The 24884-nt window shown below is 55.6% G+C and overlaps 1 protein-coding gene across 1 annotated transcript; it reads left to right on the forward strand.

Annotated features, from left to right (window-relative positions):
* The first annotated feature begins 19940 nt into the window (after positions 1 to 19940).
* On the forward strand, positions 19941 to 21240 carry LOC136351643 (uncharacterized). The gene is made up of 2 exons (XM_066303893.1): positions 19941 to 20481; positions 21236 to 21240. Exons 1-2 carry the CDS (start codon positions 19941 to 19943, stop codon positions 21238 to 21240), a joined length of 546 nt encoding a protein of 181 aa, XP_066159990.1.
* Positions 21241 to 24884: the final 3644 nt, after the last annotated feature.

The raw sequence follows: 24884 nt of genomic DNA on the forward strand, positions 1-24884 counted from the left end.
AGTACTGATGGAAGTTCTTCGACCCACTTCTTGTCATGTGACATGAGCCTGTCGTAGACGCGGGTCTTGATTCCTTGTAGTACTATGCCGTTTGCCCTCTCGACTTGTCCATTGCTCTGAGGGTGAGAAACCGAGCGAAGCAGATCTTGACTCCCAGCCTGATGCAGTAGTCCTGGAAATCGACACTGATGAACTGGGAGCCGTTGTCCGTTATGATACGGTGGGGCAATCCAAATCTACAGAATATCCCTTTGATGAATTTGATGGCGTTGTCGGCCTTGATTTCCCCCGTGGGTGTCGCTTCAATCCACTTAGTGAATTTATCAATCGCCACGAATAGGAACTTGTAGCCGCCCTGTCCTCGTGGGAATGGGCCGAGTATATCTAGCCCCCAGTACGAGAACGGCCAAGTGAGAGGGATGGTCTGGAGTGCTTGCGCTGGTAGCCTTGTGTGTTTACTGTGGAATTGACAGCTTCACACCGCTAAACCATGTCGCAAGCATCTTTGAGGGCGGTTGGCCAGAAGAACTGTCACGCCCAGAAATTTAGCCCAAATTTCCAGACTATTTTGTGTATTAAATCCCTGTCCAGGACCAGCCAGGGTACACAAAACGACAAGTAATAAACAGTTCCAAACGTAAATAAAGCGTAAAATACTTACAGAAGAGGCACTTAGTCCTCACACCGAAACAAAAGCAGCAGCAGCGGAAAAAGGCGATCCTAGCGGGGCTTCAGCTCCACTCCACAGGCAAAACTCAACTGGGGTCTGAGCCTTGGTCCTCTAACTCCATCTTCAGCTCAGAAGCACTACACTTCTGAAAAGGGGGAATAATAGCAAGGCTGAGTACAACCACCGTACTCAGCAAGCCACACCAACGATGCAGACGTGCAAGGGGGAACACAAGGACGGTTTGTGGCTATTTGCATAAAGGCAGTTGTAAAACATTTTATTGAGCAAAACAGTAAAACTGTTGAGTAATTAAAGTAATATTAAATCTCCACTGATCAACGCTACACCACGTTGAACAGGCCCAACCAACCCACCTTTACTACAGTGCATTGGGTCGATTTATTAGGTGTGAGACTAATCACGGTGAATCTGGTCGATCGCCCATAACCGCGGGCACGGCTATTCGAATAGTTTTACTCTGGCCAGAGGTGCACAACTGTACCCACAAGACACAACCCACCGACATGTCACCGCGTCATCATGTGCCCATGATGCACACGTCACCATGTCGAGTGATTGTGACGAGACCCTTCGCATAACCCTCCCCTAACCATCCACACCACGCTAAGGTTTCACCCCCACCCCTCAAAAGGCAGTGGGCGGTCCCCTCTTGCGCCGCGGTGAATCCGGCAGCTGGACAACCGGACACCCCGGCCGACCCAACTCCATCACGCCCACCCTCGCCACCGGTGCCTAGGAAAGGGTCGAGCTATACTTCAGATCAAGCAGTTACCCATTCCCGCTTGTGGCAAGCGCTGTAAGTCTTCCAGGGTTTCCCGTGAACCGGTCCTTAATTGCTATGGGTGCGACTCGCAAAACCATGCATCCACAGCCCACCATTCAGTCGCATTTTAGTTGGATAATTACGACCATAAAACATGGCCAGATGTCTCGAGCACGCAGCTCAACAAGATACTAGAATGTCTAATACTGCAATTATCCCATCGACTGAGCTAGTGGTAATTAAGCATGGCTAAGCATATAGTTCTAGCTAGGTCACATAAGTAACACAAGCTAGTCAATTTATTACCCAAGGTTGACAAAGAACAGATATCAAGTAAACATGGCGCAAGCGAGCAGATAGGAAAACCCTGATCCCATGTAATTAGCAAAACATGCATATTTATTTGTAAACGGTAAAACATTTATAAATTGGGATCAACATGCTCAAGGAGAATGTGTGACTTGCCTTGCTTCTTCACTTTGATCTTCTGAACTCTTTTCCTCGCGACCGCGGACTTCCGAAACGACGGAAACTACACGCTGGCACGCAAAACGAGGAAAAACTCTAATAAACACCAAGAAAACAGTACATAAAAAGTAAACAAACATGTAGAGCTCAATTTTAGATGAATTTTGCAAGTTGAATGGCTCAATTCGGAGTTCGAATGAATTAGATATGAATTTTAGAAGGTTTTGAGCCATTTTAATGAATTTCTAGAATTATTACCGATTTATTGCGCAATTTAAATCAATTATGACGTCATCCGACGGGGGAGAGGTGGCGCCGGCAAGCGGGCCCCACCTGACGGTGACTCACGGGTGGCGGGCGCACCGTGGACCGAGTCCACGCATGCGCTGGTCCGCGGGCGCACCACGTGGCAGACACGTGGCGGCCACGACGGACGGCTAGCGGAGGTGGCGCCGACGTGGCGCCACAGAGGCACCGACGCGGGCGGCACGGGAAGGCCACGTGGACGGCCCAGATCGCCCCGAAGGAGGATCGGGCGGCCACGGGCGAGCGGGAGCCAGCTCACCGGTCGGCCGGCCGGGAGCGACGGCGCACGGCCCGATGGTCGCCGGCGACGACCACCGGCGCGACGGCACGCACGGGAGGCGACGAAAAGAGGGGAAAGGGAAAGGAGATGAAGGGGGTCCTCACCGAGGAGCGCCGGCGACGGGACGACCATGGGGAGGCGACCGGCGGCGGAAAGGATGGCGGCGGCCGACACGGGAGGCGACGGGAACGGCGGTCCGACGACGCCCGACCATGGCGGAGCCGCGGCCGAGGGCCGGCAAGACCTAGGGAAATTATTGGAGCGGTTAGGGAGGGAAATAGGCGACCGGAGCGGCGAGAATACCACGCCAGAGAGGAGAGGAATGGTGGGGCTCACCGGCGACCGAGAGGTACCACGTTCCGGTGGGTTTCCGGCGATGAACAACGGTGACCGAGGTGCTGCACGGCGCTGCGAGGCGAGAGGTGAAGACGGAGCGACGCGGCGGCGGCTAAGGCGACGGTGGCACACGGCTGGAGGCGGCGTATGGTGGAGGTGGCTCGGGATGCACGGTGGAAGGGTGGTTGCGGTGGTGGAATGGGGAAACGGAGCGGAGGCCGGGGTAGAGCTTGGCACGGCGTTGCCGACGGCGCAAGCGGCGAGGTGCGGCGACGACTAACGCAGCGGCAGCGGCCGGCTGAAGGCGGTGTGTGGCGGTAGTGGCTCGGCCTCGCGATGGGAAGGTGGTTCCGGCGGTGGAGGAGGGAGATGGAGTGGATGCCGGGGTGCGGTGGGGTGGTGTGATGCTATAGGTGGTGGCGGCGCAGCGCGGCAGCGACGGGAGCGGCGGTGGCGGGCGGCTGGACATCGCCGGCGAGCGGCGGCGAAGGGGATCGGCGTGGAGAGCTCGGTAGAGGGCGTGGGGGACTCGGGAAAACGGGGAAAAAGGAAGAGGAGTCCACGGGGATTGATTTTATAGCTCAAGGGGGCGAGGAGAGGGCCGGGGAGCGGCGGATTTCGAGGGGAAGTGGGGCGGCGTCGTGGGGGTGTGGCGGCTCGGCGTGGCGTTGATTCCCGCGGGGAGAGAGGGGGAGTGGGGCGGGATGTGGTCGCGAGGTGGAAGGGGTCTCGGGTCCACGCCGGTTGGGACGAGGGGAGGTGCGGGATCGGCGGAGGGAGTGGGCGGCGTGGGCGGCGGTTGGAGCTGGCCGGAGGTTGGGGATGACAGGTGGGGTCCACGGGTCCCACCTGTCGGCCTGAGTGAGAGGGGAGGCCGGGAGGGAGGAAAAGAAGACTTGCGCCAAAAAGGGGAGGCAAGCCGGGCCGCGGGAGGGGAAGGAGAGAGGATTTTGGGCCGAGCCCGAAAGGGAGGAAGGGGAAGTTTATTTTGTTTTCTTTTTATTTAAATTGATGCAATGACCTTTGTGCTATTAAAACTATTTCTCGAGCTCCGAAAATTCACGGAAAATTCCGGAGAGTACATTAGGGCACAAAGAATATTACAAAATATTCCCGGCCAATGATTTTTAAGGGAAAATTTTAATTCTCCCAACATTTCACTTGGATAAATTGATTTAACTTTTATTTAATTTCTAGAAAATGTATTATTAATTGATTTTTAAACCCGAACGAAAATCGGGGCGTTACAAGAACCCTTGTCGAAAAGCCTTTCCGACTAATGTCCGACCGGCGGCATGTGACCCACAGATCCTTTCATGTATATCGAGGAGGAGATGTCTGCCGTCGTCGGACGAGACGCATTTTAGAAGTACCCCGTTTGGCGCCTTCTTGTATAGATCGTTGCCTATCATACAGTAGACTTTTGCTTTACGGGATATTTTCTCTGCTTTTGCGTCGTCCTCGGGCAACTCTTCGCTGCCTATGAATTTGATGAGTGGGGTGTGCCAGTCGTCTGTGGTCTCAATGTCGGCAACGACGCGCTCTGCCTTTGTAGCCCCTGAGCTATTGTTGAGGGAGACCGGGCTATCTTTGCCGCTTGCGTCTTTCACTGATGGCCTTGTCAGGACGTCCAGAAAGGTGCTAGGTTCGAGTGGCTCTCATCTGGACGCACGCCGTGCTAGATCATCCGGTTCGATGTTGTCCTTGCGGTATACATGTCTGACGGAGCTCGTGGCTCCTCACCGGGAGACCGCGCAGGCCCCCCTTTGCCGGTTCGGCCGGGGGCTTAGGGTGCAATCTCAAGCTCTCGCTCTCTCTCTGTATGTGGAAAGATCGTCTGCCAGCAAGAAACACGAGACACCGGCGATCTATACAGGTTCGGGCCGCTGAGAAGCGTAATACCCTACTCCTGTGTTTTGGTGGATCTGTGTATGAATGAGTTACAAAGTGTGAGCTGACTTCCCCCCCCGTTCTCAGCACTCAATCCGGGAAAGAATCAACCAACCCCTTCTCTATGGGCAAGGTCCTCCTTTTATACTTCAAGGGGATACCACATGCACCCTTCTCTTTCCAAACTGGACTTTTCTTCTCTTTATGGACGGAGATTGGTATGGTTGCCCTCCGAATGACACTCCGATGGGACGGCCCACACCTACCTCCACTCCCGGCGGAGACAGGCGCAACGTGAGATCGTGGCTGCCCGTTGCTGATGCGATCAGTGTCAGACCGGTCATTCTTGTCCACCATGCGTCAGTTTAATAACATGCATGTTTGCCCTTCTTCGTGTAACACCTCGCCTGTAATGGTTAGGATGAAGCCTGGTATAAATCGATCGGGGCTAACGTGCCATCTCTGGGATGTAACACGCTAGCTCCAGTTGGGGGGGGGAAGTGCTTAGAAGCTCACACCTTGACGGGATGGGGCAAGGCGTGCGTCAGACCGCCTGCCGCCACCTAACCCGCGATCTGACCGGTCTGTGACTGGTCACAGACCGGATAATCGAGTGCACTGCACTGCACTTCGTGCGGCGTGACACGCTTAGCCGATGCGCAATAAATGCGGTTAGGTGAGCCCTGCTGTGCTCACCCAACCCATGTACATAGTGCAAACCCCTCAGGGGGTCGGGGCACCTCGGCCCTCGGGGTCGGGGCAGGTGCAACCCGACCCCCCCTCGGGGAAATCAGGAGGAGGGCGGACACCTCACCCTCGGGCCCGACGTCCCCGAAGGTGCCAGGCCACGTGGGCGATTCCATCTGCCTCAAGCCTCCGGGCGCAATACTCCCGGTCCCATATCACCGACAGTAGCCCCCGGCGTTATGCCAGAGCAATTTTCCTTCCCAAGGGAAGCGGTCAGGTGTGACGCCACCCCTAAAGCCTGGTGACAGGTGGGACCGGTCTCCGTAGTTGGGCAAAATACCCAACGGTCTCAATCCATGCACATTGGTATTGATAACTTTGGTTGTCCATAATGGGCGGTCTATTCAAGACTGCCACACCACTTGAGCGGCGCGCGAATCTGGGTGAGCAGATTTGTCTCGCCCGGAGATACGGTAACGCCGCTTCGGTCGGCGAGCGTAATTAACGCGCGCACGATACGATCCATTTCGAATGCCACAACCGCATATCCACTTCATGCGCCGTAAGCGGGCGAATGGGATTAGTGGAAGCGTGGGCGCGGGAAACGAGGGAGCGAGATAGCGAGATACGAGGGAGCGAGGTAGTGGGCGCGAGAAACGAGGAGCCAGGCCCAGCGATGGCAAGGGTATAAAAGCATCGAGAAAAGGATTTGCTCCCTTCCTTTCGCCATTGTTCCTCTTGCCTTCGCCACCTGAGCTCTAACCCTTTCTCTGCTACGCCCCACTTTCGCCACACGCGCTCGTTCTCAATCATCTCATCCTCCGCCGCCATGGCACGGGGCTCTGCTCTGCTCGACGGCAGCGTGCTACCGCCTTCCCGCATTGTGAATGAGAGGCACGCCGGACTGCCGCGCCGCTTCATGCCGGAGTCCGCCACCGGTCGGGAGATAGTGATGCTGGGCAAGGGGCGCCCGGCACCAGACTACCCGGGGCGGTCCATCTTCTTCCTCCCCTTCGCGATGGCTGGGCTGGTCCCGCCATTTTCTCATTTCTTCATGGATGTCCTGGAGTTCTACGATCTCCAGATGGCGCACCTCACCCCCAATGCGGTGATGACATTGGCCATCTTCGCGCACCTGTGCGAGATGTTCATTGGGGTGCGCCCCTCTCTTCAGCTGTTCCGGTGGTTCTTCACCGTGCAGTCGGTGTCACCGCCGTCGGTGGTTGGCGGCTGCTACTTCCAGCCGCGGGGGCCGGTGCTGAACCGCTACATCCCCTGCGTCCTCCGCAAGAAGTGGGACGACTGGAAGAGCGACTGGTTCTACACCTCCCTCGCCAACGAAGCGCGCCTCCGACTTCCAAGCCAGCCCCCGGCGCAGGTCTCCAGCTGGCGGGCGCCGGTAGATCTGGGGGAGGAGTACGACGCCGTCCTCGACCGCCTGGTGGGCCTGCGATCCCAGGGGCTCACCGGGGCCATGGTTGTCACGCCCTGAAGTTTCCCCCCTTTTGCTTGCTTTAAAAATTGGCTAAATAAATCGTCCGAAGAAATTATCTTAATTAACCTAGAGCTAATTCCCTAATTAATAAATGCAAATAATAATCGGAATCGGCATGTGGAATTTTTCTTGGATTCTACATGTCACAATATATTAACAGGATTTTTAGTGGAATTTTCAGAGCCTTGGAAATAATTTTAACCAATTAAAAATCACCAAAGTGCAATTTTTAAATCCCAGGAAAATCCTTTCTTTTCTTTTTCTTTTTCCTGTTTCCTCCTTTTTCCTCTTCTTGGGCCGTCGGCCCAGTCCACCCGTCGCCCGCGCTCGGCCTCCCCTTGTGGGCCGGCCCGTTCCCCTTTCCCCTCCCCGAAGTCCTCCCTCCCTCCCTCTCTCCTTCGGGCGCCGACAGGTGGGGCCCACCTGTCGGTCGTCTTCCTCCTCTAGCCGGTTGGAGCCGAGCCCCAACCGCCGGCGCCCCACCTCCCCACGCCGCCCGCCTTCTCCGTCCCTCTCCGCGCCCGCACCTCGCGCCCACGTCGCCGCCTCTTCCCCCGCATCTCCCGGCCCGCGCGCGCGCTCGAGAGGGCGGGATTCGATTTCGAATCCACCTCTCTCACTCTCCCTCCACTCCCCACGTCGCCGGCCAAATCGGCCACCTCCCCGGCCACGTCCGCCCCCTCCCGCACCTATAAATCGCTCCCCGCGTCTTCCTCTCTCGTTTTTCGCACTCGCCGCGCTCTCCCGTGCCTCCTATCGCGCTCGCGCCGCTTGTTGCTAGTGCCGCCGCTTGCCGCCGCCTTCGGCCGCGAGCCGCCGCCGCTAGAGTCGCCGCCGCGCCAAACCGCCGCCGCCGTTAGCTTCGCCGCCGCAAGAGCTTTCCCGGCCGCCGCCTCGCGTCGCCGGAATCCCACCGGAGCACCTCTCCCCTCGCGAGCCGGTGAGTTTTTCCCTCCCCTCCATCTCCGGCCGACAATTCAAGCCGCCGTGGTCGTCGTCTCCTCTCCTAACGCCTCTCCATCTTCTCCTAGGGTGTCGCCGCCGCCCGTCCGTGCCTCCGCGTCGCCGGTCATCGCCGCTCGTCTCTTCCCACGCCGGTCGCCGCCATCGCCTCGGTGAGGAATCCCCTTTCCTCCTTCCTTTCCTCTCCCCCCGTGAGCGCCGCCGCCCTCCGCGCGTGCGCCGTCGTCTTCGGCTGCCGCCGCCGCCTTCGCGCCGGCCGCCGCCGTCTCCCCGCGCCGCCGGTCACCGCCGGCGGTCGTGCGCCGTCGTCGCCTCGCCATGGCCGGCCGGCTTGAGCCGTGCCGAGCATGTCGCCGCCCACTCCCTCCCCCTTGAGCCACTGCCCGTGGGGCCCGCTTGCCAGCCGCCCCCTCTCCCCCCCTTAGTGCCGCTGATCAGTGGGGCCCGCCTGTCGGCGCCACCCCCTCCCCTCGCTGACGTCAGCCCTGGGCTTTATTGCGCAATAAATTGATTAAGGACTTTTCTTTATTAGTAAAAACACAGTTTATCTTCTAAAATTCATAAGTAATTCATCCGAGCTCCGTTTAAGTCCATTCAAGTCTCAGTAAATCAAGAAAAATGCAAAGAATCCATTAAAAATGGTTTTGTTCCCTGTTTCAGTAGTCTTATAGCCTGTTTTGCTTGTGTGCTTTGTTTGTCGCGTAGGTTTCGGCCGTTTTGTCGATCCACGGTTTCTCGAAGACGTTGCTGAGGTCTCGTCAGTGCGAGAGCAAGGCAAGTCATGAAATACGTTTGATCATATTGTACCCAATTTACAAATATCCCGCATTTCTATTAAATGTTGCATTCTTTTACAATGTAATGTGGGATGGGTCCTATTCCTCAGCCACATATTGTTTACCATATGCCGTTGATAACTTGGGTATCAAAATGACTAGATGTTGGTTTAGGAAATGCTTAGCCATGCTTAGTTCAACTAGCACACAAATGGGGATCACCTTATTACATAGACTTTGTCTATTGGCATAGCTTTAGATTGGTGCCACCGCAATGGTGTTAGTTAATTAAAATACACTGAATGGTGGGCTGTGGGTGCATGGTTTTGCTGGTCGCACCCATGGCAGTTAAGGACCGGTTCACGGGAAACCCTGGGAGACTTACCGTGCTTTCCACAAGCGGGAGTGGGTAACTGCTTGATCTGAAGTATAGCTCGACCCTTTCCTAGGCACCGGTGGCGAGGGTGGGCGTGATGGAGTTGGGTCGGCCGGGGTGTCCGGTTGTCCAGCTGCCGGATTCACCGCGGCGCAAGAGGGGACCGCCCACTGCCTTTTGAGGGGTGGGGGTGAAACCTTAGCGTGGTGTGGATGATTAGGGGAGGGTTATGTGGAGGGTCTTGTCACGATTTCCCCCTTTGCAGTATCATGGTGATACTTCGGGGCATGGCGACATGTGTGGAATCGTGTCTTGTGGGTACAGTTGTACACCTCTGGCCAGAGTAAAACTATTCGAATAGCCGTGCCCGCGGTTATGGGCGATCAACCAGATTCACCGTGATTAGTCTCATTCCTAGTTTAGCTTAATGAACTGGTGTAGTTCAGGTGGTTGGTTGGGCCTGTTGCAACGTGGGGTAGCGTTGGACAGTGTTTGGTTAATATTGATTAATTACTACAACTGTTTTACTGCCTTCAACTACTGTTTTTAAATGCTAGCTTTATGCAAAAGAACCTCTAGCCTCCTTTGGTTATATCCTGCATCATACCTCCTCTTCCGGTATGACTTGCTGAGTACAGTGGGTAGTACTCAGTCTTGCTCTCTTTTCCCCCACACCAGAGCTGAAGATCTTCCTAGTTGGAGCTGTTTTGTCAAAGTTGGTTTCGTCGCTGCCGTCAAGGATTGCCTGTGGAGTGGAGTCGCCCGCTGCTGAAGTCAAGCTTCCCGGTTTAGCTCGCTTTTATCTTTTCCGCTGCATTTGTAATATTTTCTATTTTTGTAAGACGTGGATCTGTATGTCAACAATTGTCGTTTGTGTACCCTGGCTGGTCCTGGACAGGGATTTAATGCACATTCAGCTTAGAAATTCTGGTTCGAGAATTTCTGGGCGTGACAAGTTGGTATCAGAGCCGACCTTGACCGTAGGACAAGCCAACTGGAAACCCTAAGAGCCCTCTGAACCCCTTTTTCATCTGCATATGCCTTTTTGCACCTGGAATTGTTTTGGGAAAATTTGGAGTTTTGCCTCTTTGGTTTGCGGGAAAAATCTTGGTCGTTCATTCGGATCGGATTTTTTTTTTTTAAAAAAAAAATGAGCTCAGCCTAGGGCTTTAGAAAAATTTTAGTTGGAGTTTATTCGATAGTCAGTCGGGAATTTATTGGGGGTTATGCATTAGGTCGTGTCTATATTCGATGGGGGCAATGTTATGCGCATCATTTTCCATGCAACTAGTCTATGCATTAATTTATTGTTTAGTTGCATTAGTGTCTTTATTTGAGTTCATGAAAAATGTTCTATGCATAAAAATCATCCTGCTCGGTTATTGATTTGAGTCTTCTTTTGCTTTGTTTAATTTGGATTTGAGCATGAATTGGTTCCTATCCCTTGTCTACTTTAGATGTCAGTCCTATCCCTCGTTTGCAAGCGCCGCCTCGAGCTTCAGAGTCACCGCCCTTAGCTTTATCGCCTTCTTAGTCTGTTTGCTTGCTAGTTTTCGTGTTTAGGTTTGATGCTTGTGGGCTAGTCGGCGGTCGATATCATGTGTCAGTGGTATGACTGCCTCAATTAGGAGTTGCGTGCCTCTTTTTCAGTGTTTTAATCAAGATTAAGATAATTGCACTTAAATTCATAAGAAAGATTAGTTTCTGAGCCCCCTGTTTTTCTTCCTTTTCTCATATTTCTACCTATCCCCTTCAGATGGAGACAAGGAATGGTTCACGCGACTCGAACAACGCTAGTGGCAGCGAAAAGCCGATCAATGGAGCACGTGCCAACAGTGCATCTGACAACAGTCCGTCCCCACCGCCCGAGAACCCAACAATTGCTCAGGTGTTGGACAATCAGACTCAGATGATGACAATGATGATGCAACAGATGCAGCAACAGTACCATCAGGTGTTGCAACAGGTGCAGCAGCAAGCACAGCTGCAGCAGCAGAACCTGCAGTTTGGTTCTCCACCTCCTCAGTCCAAACTGCTAGAATTTCTTCGTGTCAAGCCGCCCACCTTCTCAAGCACCACCAACCCAATCGAGGCCCACGACTGGCTTCATGCCATTGAGAAGAAGCTGAATCTTTTGCAATGCAACGAGCAAGAGAAGGTTGCTTTTGCTACACACCAGCTGCAAGGTCCCGCTTCTATTTGGTGGGACAACTACATGGTGACCCGTCCAGCTGGGGCAGAGGTTACTTGGACAGAGTTTCGTCATAGTTTCAATAAAGCACAGGTTCCCGAGGGAATTGTGGCACAAAAGAAGAGAGAGTTCCGTTCCCTACAACAAGGAACCAGAACAGTTATAGAGTATTTGCATGAGTTCAACCTCCTCGCGCGCTACGCCCCTGAGGACGTGCGTACCGATGCCGAGAGGCAGGAGAAGTTTTTGTCTGGTCTTGATGATGAATTGACTAACCAGTTGATCTCTAGAGATTATGAGGACTTTGAGAAGCTGGTGGATAAGGCTATCCGTCAGGAGGAGCACTGTAACAAAATAAACCGTAAGAGGAAGGCAGCTCAGTTCAGGACTCCCCAGGGGAAGAGTCAGAAGCCTCGTTTCACGATGGGACGTCACGGTGGACCTTCCACCATGATTATCCGACAGCACCGTCCCTACCACCCGGGTAGCTTCAACAAGAACCACCATAATGGCAGTCACAACAACAGTGAGCAGCACAGTCTCAACCCTACTCCGAGTTCACTAAAGATTCCAGCTCAATCAGTTCAGCCAGCTCTGCCAGAACAGCCCAAGAGGTTGGGAGAAAAACCCGAACTCTGCTTCAATTGTAACAAACCCGGACACACGGTTGGAAAGTGCCCGAAGCCAAGACGTGCTGGACCCAAGTTCGTTCAGGCCCGTGTTAATCATGCATCTGCAGAGGAGGCGCAGTCAGCACCAGAGGTTATATTGGGCACATTCCCCGTCAACTCGACACCGGCAGTAATATTGTTTGATTCTGGTGCAACCCATTCCTTCATTTCCAAGCGTTTTGCTGGTGCACATGGGTTATCCTTAGTGAAGCTTAAGATACCAATGCGAGTGCATACTCCTGGAGGTGGCATGACCACAACTCACTACTGCCCATCTGTGACAGTTGAAATTCAAGGGTTGATTTTTCCAGCCAACCTCATTCTTCTCGAATCCAAGGACCTAGATGTCATACTTGGAATGGATTGGTTAACAAGGCACAGAGGAGTGATTGATTGCGCCAGCCGCACCATCAAGTTAACCAATGCAAAAGGAGAGGTGGTAACCTTCCAGTCTCTAGTGCCGCGGAAGCCAGGGATCAGTTTAAACCAGGCTGCTGGTGAAGAACAAGAGGTAGCAGTGGAGAAAACCACTAAGAAGCTGGAGGATATTCCCATAGTCAGAGAGTATCCAGAGGTTTTTCCGGACGATCTGACAACAATGCCACCAAAAAGGGATATCGAGTTCCGGATTGACTTGGTACCTGGAACTGCACCGATCCACAAGAGGCCTTACAGAATGGGAGCCAGCGAGTTGGCGGAAGTCAAGAAGCAAGTCGATGAGCAGTTACAGAAGGGATACATCCGCCCGAGCACGTCGCCTTGGGGTGCTCCGGTTATCTTTGTGGAGAAGAAAGACAAAACCAAGAGGATGTGCGTTGACTACCGCGCACTCAATGAGGTCACCATCAAGAACAAGTATCCTTTGCCAAGGATTGATGACCTGTTTGATCAGTTGAAAGGAGCTACTGTGTTCTCTAAGATAGACCTGCGATCAGGCTATCACCAGTTGAGGATCCGCGAAGAGGATATTCCAAAGACAGCATTCATCACTCGGTACGGGTTGTTCGAATGCACAGTTATGTCTTTCGGACTCACTAATGCACCTGCCTTCTTCATGAATTTGATGAACAAGGTGTTTATGGAATTTCTAGACAAGTTTGTCGTGGTTTTCATCGATGACATACTTATCTACTCCAAGTCCGAGGAAGAACATGAGCAGCATCTTCGGCTGGTACTTGAAAAGTTAAAAGAGCACCAGCTATATGCCAAGTTCAGCAAGTGCGACTTCTGGCTTAAGGAAGTTCAGTTTCTCGGTCACATCGTGAATGCTCAAGGAGTAGCTGTGGATCCAGCAAATGTGGAGTCAGTTACCAAATGGACCCCACCAAGGACAGTCACTCAGGTTCGGAGTTTCTTAGGACTTGCGGGCTATTACCGCCGGTTCATTGAGAACTTCTCTAAAATTGCTAAGCCAATGACACAGCTATTGAAGAAGGAAGAAAAGTTTATCTGGTCTGCTGAATGCAATAGGAGTTTTGAAGAACTCAAACGACGGTTGGTGTCTGCACCAGTCTTAATCCTGCCTGATCAGACGAAAGATTTCCAGGTCTATTGTGATGCATCTCGCCAGGGGCTAGGATGTGTGTTGATGCAGGATGGCAAAGTGGTTTCTTATGCTTCACGGCAGTTGCGTCCTCATGAAGGCAACTACCCGACGCATGATCTGGAATTAGCCGCAGTTGTTCATGCTTTAAAGATTTGGCGGCACTATCTCATCGGTAACCGTTGTGAGGTATATACAGATCACAAAAGTCTAAAGTACATCTTCACCCAACCTGATCTGAATCTCCGACAGCGAAGATGGTTGGAGCTAATTAAAGATTATGATATGGGAATACATTATCATCCCGGCAAGGCTAATGTGGTTGCGGATGCCTTGAGCAGGAAGAGCTACTGCAATGTTGCATGGGTAGAGCAACTATGTGGTGAGGTTCAACGCGATTTGGAACATCTGAACCTTGGTATAGTTGAGCACGGATTCGTGGCTGCCCTAGAGGCACAGCCCACGCTGGTGGAGCAGGTTCGCATAGCTCAGGCAAGTGATCCTGAAATAGCAGAGCTCAAAAAGAACATGAGGGTTGGAAAAGCCCGAGGTTTTGTTGAGGATGAACAAGGAACAATCTGGATGGGAGAAAGATTGTGTGTACCCGAAAACAAGGAATTAAAAGACCTGATACTAACCGAGGCTCATCAAACTCAATATTCCATTCATCCCGGTAGTACTAAGATGTACCAAGACCTCAAAGAAAAGTTCTGGTGGGTCAGCATGAGAAGGGAAATAGCTGAGTTCGTAGCACTCTGTGACGTCTGTCAACGAGTAAAGGCAGAACACCAAAGGCCAGCAGGTTTGCTACAGCCACTTCAGATTCCAGAATGGAAGTGGGAAGAAATCGGAATGGATTTCATCACCGGTTTGCCCAGGACGTCATCGGGGCATGATTCTATTTGGGTAGTCGTTGACCGACTCACCAAAGTGGCTCACTTCATTCCGGTGCACACTACCTACTCAGGGAAGAAATTAGCAGAACTCTATCTATCAAGAATCATGTGTTTACATGGTGTACCTAAGAAGATCGTGTCTGATCGAGGAAGCCAATTCACTTCAAAGTTCTGGCAGAAATTACAAGAAGAATTGGGAACCCGGTTGAATTTCAGCACCGCTTACCATCCACAAACAGATGGCCAGACCGAGCGAGTCAATCAAATACTAGAGGATATGTTGAGAGCTTGTGCGCTTGACTTTGGTGGGGCATGGGACAAAAGCTTGCCGTATGCTGAGTTCTCGTACAACAACAGTTACCAAGCTAGTCTGCAGATGGCACCATTTGAAGCACTGTATGGACGGAGGTGTCGTACTCCGCTCTTCTGGGATCAGACAGGGGAACGCCAGTTGTTTGGTACAGAAGTTTTAAATGAGGCAGAAGAGAAAGTCAGAGCTGTTAGGGAAAGATTGAGAATCGCGCAATCTCGGCAGAAAAGCTATGCAGACAACCGCCGAAGGGAGCTCGTTTTCCAAGTAGGGGATTATGTGTATCTCCGTGTCACTCCGCTCAGGGGAGTACACCGCTTCCAAACCAAAGGAAAGTTGGCACCACGCTTTGTGGGACCATATCGGATTTTGGAACGCAGGGGTGAAGTTGCTTACCAGCTTGAGCTTCCCTCCAACATGCTTGGCATCCATAATGTGTTCCACGTCTCTCAGTTGAAGAAATGTTTGAGAGTTCCTGAGGAACAGGCAAGTCCGGATCAAATCGAAATCCAGGAAGACTTGACGTATGTGGAGAAGCCAACTCGTATCCTCGAAACCAGCGAGAGAAAGACCAGAAACAAAGTAATAAGATTCTGCAAGGTTCAGTGGAGCCACCACTCAGAGGAAGAGGCCACTTGGGAAAGAGAAGATGAGTTGAAGGCCACCCACCCGCACCTCTTCGCCAGCTCTTCCGAATCTCGGGGTCGAGATTCCGTTTAAGGGGGGTAGGTTTGTCACGCCCTGAAGTTTCCCCCCTTTTGCTTGCTTTAAAAATTGGCTAAATAAATCGTCCGAAGAAATTATCTTAATTAACCTAGAGCTAATTCCCTAATTAATAAATGCAAATAATAATCGGAATCGGCATGTGGAATTTTTCTTGGATTCTACATGTCACAATATATTAACAGGATTTTTAGTGGAATTTTCAGAGCCTTGGAAATAATTTTAACCAATTAAAAATCACCAAAGTGCAATTTTTAAATCCCAGGAAAATCCTTTCTTTTCTTTTTCTTTTTCCTGTTTCCTCCTTTTTCCTCTTCTTGGGCCGTCGGCCCAGTCCACCCGTCGCCCGCGCTCGGCCTCCCCTTGTGGGCCGGCCCGTTCCCCTTTCCCCTCCCCGAAGTCCTCCCTCCCTCCCTCTCTCCTTCGGGCGCCGACAGGTGGGGCCCACCTGTCGGTCGTCTTCCTCCTCTAGCCGGTTGGAGCCGAGCCCCAACCGCCGGCGCCCCACCTCCCCACGCCGCCCGCCTTCTCCGTCCCTCTCCGCGCCCGCACCTCGCGCCCACGTCGCCGCCTCTTCCCCCGCATCTCCCGGCCCGCGCGCGCGCTCGAGAGGGCGGGATTCGATTTCGAATCCACCTCTCTCACTCTCCCTCCACTCCCCACGTCGCCGGCCAAATCGGCCACCTCCCCGGCCACGTCCGCCCCCTCCCGCACCTATAAATCGCTCCCCGCGTCTTCCTCTCTCGTTTTTCGCACTCGCCGCGCTCTCCCGTGCCTCCTATCGCGCTCGCGCCGCTTGTTGCTAGTGCCGCCGCTTGCCGCCGCCTTCGGCCGCGAGCCGCCGCCGCTAGAGTCGCCGCCGCGCCAAACCGCCGCCGCCGTTAGCTTCGCCGCCGCAAGAGCTTTCCCGGCCGCCGCCTCGCGTCGCCGGAATCCCACCGGAGCACCTCTCCCCTCGCGAGCCGGTGAGTTTTTCCCTCCCCTCCATCTCCGGCCGACAATTCAAGCCGCCGTGGTCGTCGTCTCCTCTCCTAACGCCTCTCCATCTTCTCCTAGGGTGTCGCCGCCGCCCGTCCGTGCCTCCGCGTCGCCGGTCATCGCCGCTCGTCTCTTCCCACGCCGGTCGCCGCCATCGCCTCGGTGAGGAATCCCCTTTCCTCCTTCCTTTCCTCTCCCCCCGTGAGCGCCGCCGCCCTCCGCGCGTGCGCCGTCGTCTTCGGCTGCCGCCGCCGCCTTCGCGCCGGCCGCCGCCGTCTCCCCGCGCCGCCGGTCACCGCCGGCGGTCGTGCGCCGTCGTCGCCTCGCCATGGCCGGCCGGCTTGAGCCGTGCCGAGCATGTCGCCGCCCACTCCCTCCCCCTTGAGCCACTGCCCGTGGGGCCCGCTTGCCAGCCGCCCCCTCTCCCCCCCTTAGTGCCGCTGATCAGTGGGGCCCGCCTGTCGGCGCCACCCCCTCCCCTCGCTGACGTCAGCCCTGGGCTTTATTGCGCAATAAATTGATTAAGGACTTTTCTTTATTAGTAAAAACACAGTTTATCTTCTAAAATTCATAAGTAATTCATCCGAGCTCCGTTTAAGTCCATTCAAGTCTCAGTAAATCAAGAAAAATGCAAAGAATCCATTAAAAATGGTTTTGTTCCCTGTTTCAGTAGTCTTATAGCCTGTTTTGCTTGTGTGCTTTGTTTGTCGCGTAGGTTTCGGCCGTTTTGTCGATCCACGGTTTCTCGAAGACGTTGCTGAGGTCTCGTCAGTGCGAGAGCAAGGCAAGTCATGAAATACGTTTGATCATATTGTACCCAATTTACAAATATCCCGCATTTCTATTAAATGTTGCATTCTTTTACAATGTAATGTGGGATGGGTCCTATTCCTCAGCCACATATTGTTTACCATATGCCGTTGATAACTTGGGTATCAAAATGACTAGATGTTGGTTTAGGAAATGCTTAGCCATGCTTAGTTCAACTAGCACACAAATGGGGATCACCTTATTACATAGACTTTGTCTATTGGCATAGCTTTAGATTGGTGCCACCGCAATGGTGTTAGTTAATTAAAATACACTGAATGGTGGGCTGTGGGTGCATGGTTTTGCTGGTCGCACCCATGGCAGTTAAGGACCGGTTCACGGGAAACCCTGGGAGACTTACCGTGCTTTCCACAAGCGGGAGTGGGTAACTGCTTGATCTGAAGTATAGCTCGACCCTTTCCTAGGCACCGGTGGCGAGGGTGGGCGTGATGGAGTTGGGTCGGCCGGGGTGTCCGGTTGTCCAGCTGCCGGATTCACCGCGGCGCAAGAGGGGACCGCCCACTGCCTTTTGAGGGGTGGGGGTGAAACCTTAGCGTGGTGTGGATGATTAGGGGAGGGTTATGTGGAGGGTCTTGTCACGATTTCCCCCTTTGCAGTATCATGGTGATACTTCGGGGCATGGCGACATGTGTGGAATCGTGTCTTGTGGGTACAGTTGTACACCTCTGGCCAGAGTAAAACTATTCGAATAGCCGTGCCCGCGGTTATGGGCGATCAACCAGATTCACCGTGATTAGTCTCATTCCTAGTTTAGCTTAATGAACTGGTGTAGTTCAGGTGGTTGGTTGGGCCTGTTGCAACGTGGGGTAGCGTTGGACAGTGTTTGGTTAATATTGATTAATTACTACAACTGTTTTACTGCCTTCAACTACTGTTTTTAAATGCTAGCTTTATGCAAAAGAACCTCTAGCCTCCTTTGGTTATATCCTGCATCATACCTCCTCTTCCGGTATGACTTGCTGAGTACAGTGGGTAGTACTCAGTCTTGCTCTCTTTTCCCCCACACCAGAGCTGAAGATCTTCCTAGTTGGAGCTGTTTTGTCAAAGTTGGTTTCGTCGCTGCCGTCAAGGATTGCCTGTGGAGTGGAGTCGCCCGCTGCTGAAGTCAAGCTTCCCGGTTTAGCTCGCTTTTATCTTTTCCGCTGCATTTGTAATCTTTTCTATTTTTGTAAGACGTGGATCTGTATGTCAACAATTGTCGTTTGTGTACCCTGGCTGGTCCTGGACAGGGATTTAATGCACATTCAGCTTAGAAATTCTGGTTCGAGAATTTCTGGGCGTGACAATGGTGTACGGCGATTACCTCCGCCGCCGGATTGCGCCGCTCCAACGGCGCGCCCGGAGCGCCTGGGAGTACACTGGGCCTGAAGACTACATGCGGACCCACCAGGGAGCCAGATGGGATTGGGCTCCCGAGGACTTCAAGATCGTGGTCCAAAGGGTGCTGAACCTTAGCTCCGCGGAGGCGTCTCGCATTCCTCAGGAGATCCTCCCCCTCTGCAGCGATCCCGACCGCGCCTCCATTCTAACCATTATGATGGGGGTCGGGGCCTCAGAGGAGAGAGCCCCTAAGGGCCACGACGGCGCGGGCGAGCGCCGCCGGGGGGAACAATCTGCCCCAGGAGGGGGTCGTGCTTCTGGGCCCCGCGTCGGGGTCTCGGGGAGCAGCCGCCCTGCCGACGCCCCGGGGAAGAGGAAGCTGGGAGGAACACCTCCCCCATCTCCTCCCCGAGGGGGCGGGGCGACACGTGCCAGCAGTCGGCGCCCGGAGGGGGCCGCGCCGACGTCGCAGCCCGAGGGGGAGCGCAAAAAGAAGCGGCTCCGCAAGACGGGGGAGACGGAGCCATGCCGGGGAAACCTGATTTCCCCTCCAAGGTGGTCATTCACCCGTCCCCCTCGCAGGTTCGTCTCACTCTCATTGCAACCATCTTTCTCCAAAAAGAAGTTTTTTCTTGCTCATTTTGTTCGTCTTTTGGTTTTTTCTTCTGCTTCAGCGATGTCCCGTCGCATTCCTCCCGCCACCCCAAGTCCGGCCAGTCCGAGGCCGAAGATCCGGCGGCCGCAGAGGAGCGGAGGCGAGAAGCTGACCGGCGTGAAGCCGCAGATCGCCTTCGGGAAGCTGAAGAGGCCGCCCGGGAGGCCGCCCGGGCTCGCCAAGCCGAAGAAGCTGCTCGGGAGGAGGCCGCCCGGGCTCGCCAAGCCGAAGAAGCTGCTCGGGAGGAGGCCGCCCGGGCTCGCCAGGCTGAGGCGACAGCTGCCGCTGGCGCATCACTTGGGCCCACTCCCTCGGGCGGCCCTCAAGCGACATCCTCCGAGGCGGCTCGCGACGAGGCTGCTGGCGCATCGCCTGGGCCTACCTCACCGGGCGACGCCCAGGACCAAACGGGCCCGGGGGACATCCCCGAGCCCAGCGCATCCTCCGGGGGGCCAAGCCGCGTCGCCTTTTCCCCAAGGCGGCTCTTCTCCTCTTCTTCTGTCGCCCCGCTGAGCGCCGAGCCCCTTCTGCAGGCCCTGGCCGCCGCAAACACCGCAGTGCTGGATGGGTTCAACACCCAAGTGGAGGCCCTGCGGGCGGAACGAGCGGAGCTCGAGGCCGCATGGGCGCGTGTCGAGGAGGGGCGGCGCTCGGTGGACGCCATGGTGGAGGTGGGCCGTAAGGCCCACCGCCGCCACATCTCGGAGCTTGAAGCCCGCAAGGCGGCGCTGGCGGAGATCGCCCGTGAGGTGGAGGAGGAGCGGGCGGCCGCCCTCATCTCTACCACCGCGATGATCGAGGCGCAAGACACTCTCCGCCTTCAGCACGCAAGCTGGGAGGCGGAGCTGAAGAAAAAGCTCAACGCCGCCCAAGGGGTCCTTGACTCCGCCGCTGCCCGAGAGCGGCGGGTAACGGAGACTGAAGCGGCGTCTCGGCGGCGCGAGGAGACCCTTGAGGCCCGTGCCATGGCGCTAGAAGAACACGCCGGCGCCGTGGAGAGGGGCTTGACGGACCGCGAGGTCGCCGCTGCTCTCCGGGAGGCGACGCTGGCGGCGCACGAGGCCGCCTGCGCCGAGGAGGATTGCGCGCTCCGCCTCCGCGAGGACGCACTCGCTGAGCGGGAGCGAGCTCTCGAGGATGCTGAGGCCACGACCAGACGGCTGGCGGACAGCCTGTCCCTTCGCGAGGCGGCGCAGGAGGAGCAGGCGCGCCGCAATCTTGAGTGCGTCCGCACCGAGAGAGCCGCACTGGAGCAGCGGGCTGCTGACCTCGAGGCACGGGAAAAGGAGCTGGACGCGAGGACGCCTGTCGGCGGGGCGGCCGCGGGCGAAAGCGACTTAGCCGCCCGCCTCGCAGCTGCCGAACACACCGTCGCGGAGATGCAGCGAGCGCTGGACTCCTCCACCGGGGAGGCCGAGGCCCTTCGCTTGGCGGGCGAGATTGGGCCCGACATGCTTTGGGATGCGGTCTCCCGCATGAAGCGCGCCGGTCGGCAAGCCGGCCTCTGGAGAGGCCAGACGACGGTGCCCCCCACCAATCTGGAAGGCCTCGCTCCGCACCTCAACAGGATGGCCTGGGTCCTCGAACGACTCCCCGAGGAGCTCGAGAAGACCATCAAGTCATCCTCGAGGGACCTCGCCCGGGGGGCGGTCGAACTCGTGCTGGCGAGTTACCAGGCCCGGGACCCCAGCTTCTCTCCCTGGATGGCGCTGGAGGAGTTCCCTCCCGGGACCGAGGACGACGCGCGCGCGCGGGTCGGGGATGCTGCCGACCACATCGTCAACAGCTTCGAGGGCTCGGCCCCTCGGCTCGCGTTCGCCCCTGACTCCGACGAGGAGGGCGACGCCAGCGGTGAGGACGACGGTGGCGACGAGGCCGGCGACCCGGGCGCATCGGAATGAGCCCCCAGGCCCCCGCCAATCTTATCTTTTTTCTTTTTCTTTCTTCTAAGGCCTTCATGCCTCTCTTTTGTACAAATTAACTTAATCTGCAATCAGAAATGATGAAAAAATTTTTGTGTTAGTTTTATTTTGCTATGCAATGAGTTGAGGATGATCTGTGCCGTGATCCTCTTTTTGTGTCTTAGCCTGATTTAAGGGCCCGTGCCCAAGTCCCAGTCTTCGAAAGGCGCGGGTCGGGGCTAGTGCCTGGGGAGATCCACATGTCGAGACTGGCCAGGCCGGGAACGTGGTGACCGAGGGTTATGGGTGACCCGATTGTGGGTTTTTGCCGATTCCCCCCCGGAGTTCACCACGCCCCGGGGCACGGCTCGGTTCTGGGCCCCGTTTGGCGATTTTAGCTGACCGAACCGAGCCCCCGAGGGCAAGGTTGAGCACGAGTGACCTTATTTCAAGTTAAGATTTTTTCAGAAGGAAAAACGGCACAGACACAACCTTTAGGAATTTGAAACTGCTTTTATTGAAATGCTGAAAGGAATATATGTGCATGTGTGGTAGCCCCCGGCTAACCCTGCACACCCGAGGGGGGTGCGGGGTTAGCCCGAGCCAAAACCTGACACCCGACCCCCCCCTTCAGGGGTAGAAGCGACGAAGGTGTTCGATGTTCCACGGGTTTGGCAGCTCCGTGCCGTCGCCCGTGGCCAGCCGTACCGAGCCCGGCCGGGGGACACCGATCACTCGATACGGACCCTCCCACATTGGTGAGAGCTTGCTCAATCCAGCACGCGTTTGGACGCGGCGTAGGACGAGGTCGTCGACGCAGAGTGATCGGGCCCGGACGTGGCGCTGATGGTAGCGCCGCAGGCTCTGCTGGTAGCGCGCAGCTCGGAGGGCCGCGCGCCGCCTTCGCTCTTCCAAGTAGTCGAGGTCATCTCTACGAAGCTGATCTTGATCAGCCTCGCAGTACATGGTGGCCCGAGGAGACCTCAGGGTGAGCTCGGATGGGAGAACCGCTTCTGCGCCGTAGACGAGGAAGAAAGGCGTTTCCCCGGTCGCTCGGCTTGGTGTGGTTCGGTTCGCCCAGAGCACCGCTGGCAACTCCTCGATCCATGAATCGCCGTGCTTCTTGAGAATGTTGAAGGTCTTGGTTTTGAGGCCTTTAAGGATTTCTGCATTGGCGCGCTCCACTTGGCCATTGCTTCTGGGGTGGGCAGGTGAGGCGAAGCAGAGCTTGATGCCCATGTCTTCGCAGTAGTCGCCGAAGAGTTCACTAGTGAATTGGGTGCCATTATCCGTAATAATACGATTAGGCACTCCAAAACGGGCCGTGATGCCCTTAATGAATTTAAGAGCAGAGTGCTTATCGATCTTGACAACCGGATAAGCCTCGGGCCACTTAGTGAACTTGTCGATCGCAACATACAGATACTCAAACCCGCCCGGGGCCCGTTTGAACGGTCCCAGGATATCAAGCCCCCAGACAGCAAATGGCCATGACAGCGGTATGATCTGCAGGGCCTGGGCCGGCTGATGGATTTGCTTGGCGTGGAACTGACACGCTCTGCATCGCCGGACCAGATCGACCGCGTCATTGAGAGCCGTCGGCCAATAAAATCCTTGACGAAAGGCCTTGCCAACCAGGGTACGCGAGGCGGAATGGGCTCCGCACTCGCCCTCATGGATGTCAGCAAGAAGCTCAACGCCTTGTTCCTGAGGAATGCACTTCAGGAGGATTCCGTTAGCCGCGCGCCGATAGAGGGTCCCTTCTATCAGCACATAGCGTTTGGAAATGCGTTGTACGCGTTCACTCCCTTCGCGGTCCTCAGGTAGAGTCTTATCTGTGAGGTATGTTTGGATCTCAGAGATCCAAGCAATCAATCTAAGGGAGCTTGGAGCGCTCTCTTCGGGTCCCGAGGCCTGGACTCCGACGGGCCTCGGGGGCCGGTCAGGCGCATCCGTCTCCCCTAAGGGGTCGGGTCGCGCCGACGACTGGGTAAGCCTTTCTTCAAAGGCGCCCGGTGGGGTCTGGGCTCGCGAGGACGCGAGCCGTGAGAGTTCGTCGGCAACCATGTTATCCCGTCTGGGTACATGCCGAAGCTCTATCCCATCAAAATGGCGCTCCATACGCCGCACTTGGCGTACGTAGGCGTCCATCTGCGGGTCAGAGCACCGGTACTCCTTACAGACTTGGTTAACAACCAGCTGAGAGTCGCCTAACACCAGGAGGCGGCGGATCCCCAGCCCAGCTGCCACCCTGAGTCCGGCAAGGAGTCCCTCGTACTCTGCCATATTATTGGTCGCTCGAAAGTCGAGACGGACCAGGTATCTGAGGACGTCTCCGTTTGGGGAGGTCAACGTGACCCCCGCACCGGCGCCCTGGAGAGACAGAGAACCGTCGAACTGCATCACCCAGTGGGCGGTGTGAGGCAGCTGAGAGGGGTTCGTGCTGGCCTCGGGGATTGAGACGGTCTCTGGAGCCGGGGTCCACTCTGCCACAAAATCGGCGAGGGCCTGGCTCTTGATAGCGTGGCGTGGTTCAAAGTGCAGATCGAACTCAGAAAGCTCGATTGCCCATTTTACCACTCGTCCTGTACCCTCTCGATTATGCAAGATTTGCCCGAGGGGGTAAGACGTAACCACAGTGACCCGATGCGCCTGGAAATAATGGCGCAGTTTCCTCGAGGCCATCAGAATAGCGTAAAGCATCTTCTGGGCCTGCGGGTATCGGGTCTTGGCGTCCCGGAGGGCCTCACTAACAAAGTAGACAGGCCGCTGCACCTTTCGGCGGGGCCGATCCTCTTCGCTAGGGGCCGTACCCCCGGGGCGTTTTTCGTTCAAGTGGCCTTTCGGGGCGCACTTGTCTTCTGTGCCGATGACCTCGGGGTCGGAGGATGAAAGGGGCGGCCTTCCCTCAGTGGCCTCGGGGCCGTCCTGGGGGTCGGGGGCTCCTGGCATCGTCGGACAAGCGGGCAAAGGGCCAACTCCGGTCGTCAGGGGCCTCTGGCCTCCGTTCGGCTCGGGGGCCTCTTCTTCCTGCTCTTTCCCGGGTCGAGTCAGCACAGGGTTAGCCTCGGGGTCAGAGGGCGTTAAGTGCGGCCTTCCCGCAGTGGCCTCGGGGCCTTCCTGAGGGTCGGGGGCACCCAGCACCGTCTGACAAGCGGGTAGAGGGCCGTCTCCGGTCGTCAGGGGCCTTAGGCCACCGTTTGACTCGGGGGCCTCTCCTCCCTGCTTGCTCCCGGGCCAAGTCGGCACGGAGTAGGGGTGCGCAGGATGAGGATTGTCCTCATCGCGCTCCACAACTAACGCCGCACTAACCACTTGGGGGGTCGCCGCTAAGTAAAGTAGCAGGGACTCATTTGGCTCCGGGGCGACCAGAACTGGAGGAGAGCTGAGATACGCCTTCAACTGGGCAAGGGCATTTTCAGCTTCCTCCGTCCAAGTAAACGGCCCTGAGCGCTTGAGGAGCTTAAACAAGGGCAGCGCCTTCTCTCCCAGCCTCGATATGAAACGACTTAGGGCGGCCATGCAACCAGTGACGCACTGCACATCCCTAAGTTTGCTGGGGGGGCGGATCCGCTCTATAGCTCGTATCTTCTCGGGATTGGCCTCAATGCCTCGGGCAGAGATCAAAAACCCGAGAAGCTTGCCCGCAGGTACACCAAACACACACTTATCGGGGTTCAGTTTTATGCGGGCGGAGCGGAGGTTCCCAAAAGTTTCCGCTAGATCTGAAAGTAAAGTTTCTTGGTTGCGCGTTTTTACAACCAAGTCATCGACATAAGCCTCAACATTACGCCCTATTTGGCTACCCAAAGAAATTCGAGTAGTACGTTGAAA

Source organism: Oryza sativa, chromosome 1, assembly GCF_034140825.1.
Source record: "Oryza sativa Japonica Group chromosome 1, ASM3414082v1".
Taxonomy (NCBI): domain Eukaryota; kingdom Viridiplantae; phylum Streptophyta; class Magnoliopsida; order Poales; family Poaceae; genus Oryza; species Oryza sativa.

What these genes read in the sequence shown, in the direction of transcription:
- LOC136351643 (XM_066303893.1), top strand. Translation starts at nt 19,941, where the DNA reads ATGATCGAGGCGCAAGACACTCTCCGCCTTCAGCACGCAAGCTGGGAG.